We start from the raw sequence: 4034 nt of genomic DNA on the forward strand, positions 1-4034 counted from the left end.
CAATAAAAATGATATAATTATTCACTTAAAATCGGCTGTTCCGCCTCAGTGAAGATAATCCTGCTCCATTAATATCCAAATGTTTGAAGCTAATTACAGTTAAGTCCTTAAAATATGAAAATACTTTCAATCCTTTTCATATGTAGCCTACATTGTACCATAGCTCAGAGAATAACCTGTCCTCAACTTTCTTCCAATGAAGACCTTTCTCTCATTCACTGCCAGCATAAGAATTTCTCACTTTTCAGAGCACCAAATAATTTTGGGAAAACCACTGCATGAAAAACACATCTATAGTTGTAAAGTTGCAGCAGTTCATTTATTAGCCAAAATATAGACTTTCTTGTACAATTTGGTTCACAAGTATGTACATTTTCTTTACGTTATATACAAAACATTTCAACATCAAATCCTCACAGAACTTACAAAAAGAAAAAAAGGAAAAACTCACAGACTACATGTTCATACATTATAACATTAGCAGTTTTACACTGGACATGCTTACAAGGTAAGTATACAGAGATGTAATATTCTTATTTTACATTCCTTACAACAGATTCAAAGGAAATAGAAAAATCACAAGAGACCCTACGAGGAGGAGAGCGCGGATAGAACCATCGCCGCTTCGAGTTGGTTCTGAGGCCTGCAATATACAGAAAATAGAGTAGAAATATGTAAAAAAAATCTTCGTTTTGAGATTCAGGAAAGAAAATTACTATTTGAATTGCAGCGTCGGTTTTCAACTATAGTAATTATTTCCAATTGACGCATTTTTGTTTTATGACCTAATGAAAAACTGACTTGATTTCCACGACAACAAAAAAGTGAAATGACGTTTAAGGTCACAGATTGATACAGCGTACAAAACTGACTGCACCTATTTTAGGCCCTAATTTTATATGTCGATAAACTATGAACAGTGAGAAAGACAATAAATAAATTCACTGGTAAATAATGGAAACTCAATTAAGCATGGTGACTCTGGTCTTACCGTCTTTGAACTGGATGGAAGGCTGTTTTTAACAACTTTTTCTCTGCTTCCAAGGCACTAGATCTTTCTGAAATTATAGCAGTAAAGCAAAGGAAAAGACATTAATTGTAATGTCTAGCTAAATCTAAAAGTACGCAATTGTTATTATTTTCGCTGAAATACCAGTCTGTAATATTAGATAAGTACTACAAAAGCCTACCCCTTAAAATTAGGGGATATTAGGCCTACTAGATACAGTTTCAAAATATGAACACATATAAAAAATAATAATAAAATAAAACAAAACACTTGCAATAGTTTGTGGGAGACGTGATAAAGGCCTACAGCTCAGAATTACAGGCCTCCTTTCTCTTTGTCTTTCACTTTTCAGAAGACACTGAAGATTTCTCTGTCAGCTTTTTTTTAAACACATATTTTAAACACCGCTTTAAAAATCAGAAATAGGCTATTTACTGGTGTTCCTCGTGTGATTCAATGTTGAATTGAATTGAAGATTTTAAACAAGTGTTGTTTCTACATGTGTGTAGCAGTCAATAACTGAGTCTTTTTTTAGAGAAGCAATCTCTGATCTGAAACATGTGCAACCGTTTCAGCCACATCCTAATGTTGATGACATGTACCTGTAACAGCTGAGTCTGAATTATGACTCTTCTCTTCCGCGTGTCTGCTGTACAGAGCTAGGCCGTTCGCCGTGGCTTGGTTTGCCAGTCCGAGGTAATGGTTTGAGTTAAGTAACGCAAGCTGATGGGCTGAGAAAGCTCGATTTGTCCAGTTCTGGATTTTCCCAACAGGGCATGAGATGAGTCTGTGTGGAGCGATGATGGTCTGGGCAGCAGGCCCAGCAGAGCTCCCATTCATTAGTGGAGATTTTCTAGGATTGTCCGGGGTTGTAGCTGTCTCAGCCAGCGACCAAATCTTTGGTTTCTGGGCTGGGGCCGCGTTGTTTTCTGACGGGGGCGAGTTGGTGGACGCGGGGTTCAGTTTCATTTGGTCGCCGTTTGGCTGTGGCGCTTTGATTTCAAATGAGTGGTGGTGGTGGTGGTGATGGTGGAAGTGATCATCCCGCTCCACGTGAATCTCCTTGCCCTCTTTCACCACAGATTTTAGAAACCTTTGGTCTGCCCCCTGTAAATCCTCATAGCCGTCCGAAATTTCCGAATCGCTTCTGCCGTCTTTCAAATCGGCGTTCAGTTCGTCCTGGTCGTCCAAATCATCCTTGTTTTCGATATTTTCCGTGTCAATATTTTCTAAATCGATTTCTTCCTCGTCTTCCCTCTTGTCCCCCTCGTCTCCCTCATGATCGCTGCTGTAAACATTTCCTTCTTCATCAGTGCGGGTCCTCGGGGTCCAAGTCATCTTGTTTTCCTTCTTTAGCCTCCTCCTGGCGTTGGCAAACCAGGTGGACACTTGAGTGAGGGTCATTTTGGTGATGATGGCCAGCATGATCTTCTCCCCCTTAGTAGGATACGGGTTTTTCCTGTGCTCGCTCAGCCAGGCCTTCAGGGTGCTGGTGCTCTCCCTGGTTGCATTTTTGGGTCTGGATGGATCACCAAACTGATACTGGCCGTACGGATAGAAGGCTGGGTGGTGAGCAAAGCCAGGGTGCTGAATGCCTGGGCTGTCTTTCAGCTCGTACTGAGCACCCTAAAACACAAAGAGCAAACCCAGACGGGACTTCAGACAAAGTGCACATAAATGATTCACAGTTGACTCAGCTCCAAGCATGATCTTAGACTTAAACAATAGCGTTGTAATTAGTCTAAATAAATAAATGATTCGCGTTTGGAAAGATTAAGGACGAGTCTGACAAAAGTAGCCCATGTCACTTTTTACCCCCGGGAATAAAGTAATATGGTAAAGTCACAGCATCCATCTAATATAATATTTTCTTGTCGTATGCTTAAAATGAGTGTTTTTGTGAAAACAATGTCCCGTTTCCAGTCCTCACCGCAATTTTGCTGATCATGGCAATACGAAGCTGGTGTTTATGTTTAGATACGAACAACATTGGTTGGGATCAAATCGCAGTGGTAATAGAGTCTAGTGAAATGTAGTCATTTGCTGATCAAGTGCGTAAGGATAGATCTCTGATATTAACCACTCTTACGCAAAAATAATTTCACCACAAAAGTTAACTTTCTTCATGTAAACTAATAGCTACACAATTGGACCATCGTAAAGTTATTAAAAAAAGGCATAGTATGAGTTCATTTTTTTCCCCAAAAGTTACTATTGTTGACTTTTGCCAGAGTAAGAAGCGGCAACTTACCAACTGGTTGAAAATGGAGAGATCATTAGAATAAGGAAGAAAGGCTCCATAGCCCTGCGCTGCAGCGAAAGGTGATCCGTACATAGTTGAGAGAACGTTGGAGAGAGCTCCGGACGGGCTCAACTCTGTCCCGGGTCGGGCGCTTGCGATCCCCTGACGGTCCTGTGGGTATATCGGTCGGATGTACTGATATCCCAGCTGCGGGAAAGACATTGTCGCGGGGAAAAAGCGTGCTGCAATCACGAAAAACGGGAAGTCACCCTCTTAGTGCGTTCTAAGATATCCACTGTACAGTGAGTACAAAGTGTAAGGGAAGTCTATATTTCCTCTGAAACAGCCAGTGTAAATGATCCGATTGCGCTTTCCTCCCTCACTTCCCTATTGATCTGAATGGACTAAGGTCAGGTCCTTACAGATTGCCTTAGATTATTGGGACTCCTTGCTCTGATTGACATTTCTAGTCGTTCAGAAGCCCCTCCTATTTCTCAAGTCTCACCCCACATACACCCTCTCGCGCGTCTCTCTCTTTCTCTCTCTCTCTCGCTTTCTGTCCTGTATTTCGTCTGGATAACTGCACTGACGTCGCGATCTCTTATTTGAATGGATTTCAAATCTCATTTTATGGCTCGCCAATCATTTCTTTTGTTATTTGTTCACCGGTTTAGACCTACCCCATTTTAGCGTTAATTCACAATTTGTGGCGATCCACAAACTTGGTAAACATCTCAGTCTTATGGAGTCATTAGTTTACTGGAGGTCTTGTCTACATTTGAA

At 41.1% G+C, this 4034-nt stretch overlaps 1 protein-coding gene across 1 annotated transcript; it reads right to left on the reverse strand.

The window, feature by feature from the left end:
* Positions 1-294: 294 nt before the first annotated feature.
* irx3a (iroquois homeobox 3a) lies at positions 295-3790 on the reverse strand. The gene is made up of 4 exons (XM_048263010.1): positions 3261-3790; positions 1612-2635; positions 992-1058; positions 295-643 (listed from the first exon to the last, which is right to left on the reverse strand). Exons 1-4 carry the CDS (start codon positions 3471-3473, stop codon positions 589-591), a joined length of 1359 nt encoding a protein of 452 aa, XP_048118967.1. The 5' UTR covers positions 3474-3790; the 3' UTR covers positions 295-588.
* Between the last annotated feature and the right edge of the window lie 244 nt (positions 3791-4034).

Source organism: Alosa alosa, chromosome 14 (assembly GCF_017589495.1).
Source record: "Alosa alosa isolate M-15738 ecotype Scorff River chromosome 14, AALO_Geno_1.1, whole genome shotgun sequence".
Taxonomy (NCBI): Eukaryota; Metazoa; Chordata; class Actinopteri; order Clupeiformes; family Clupeidae; genus Alosa; species Alosa alosa.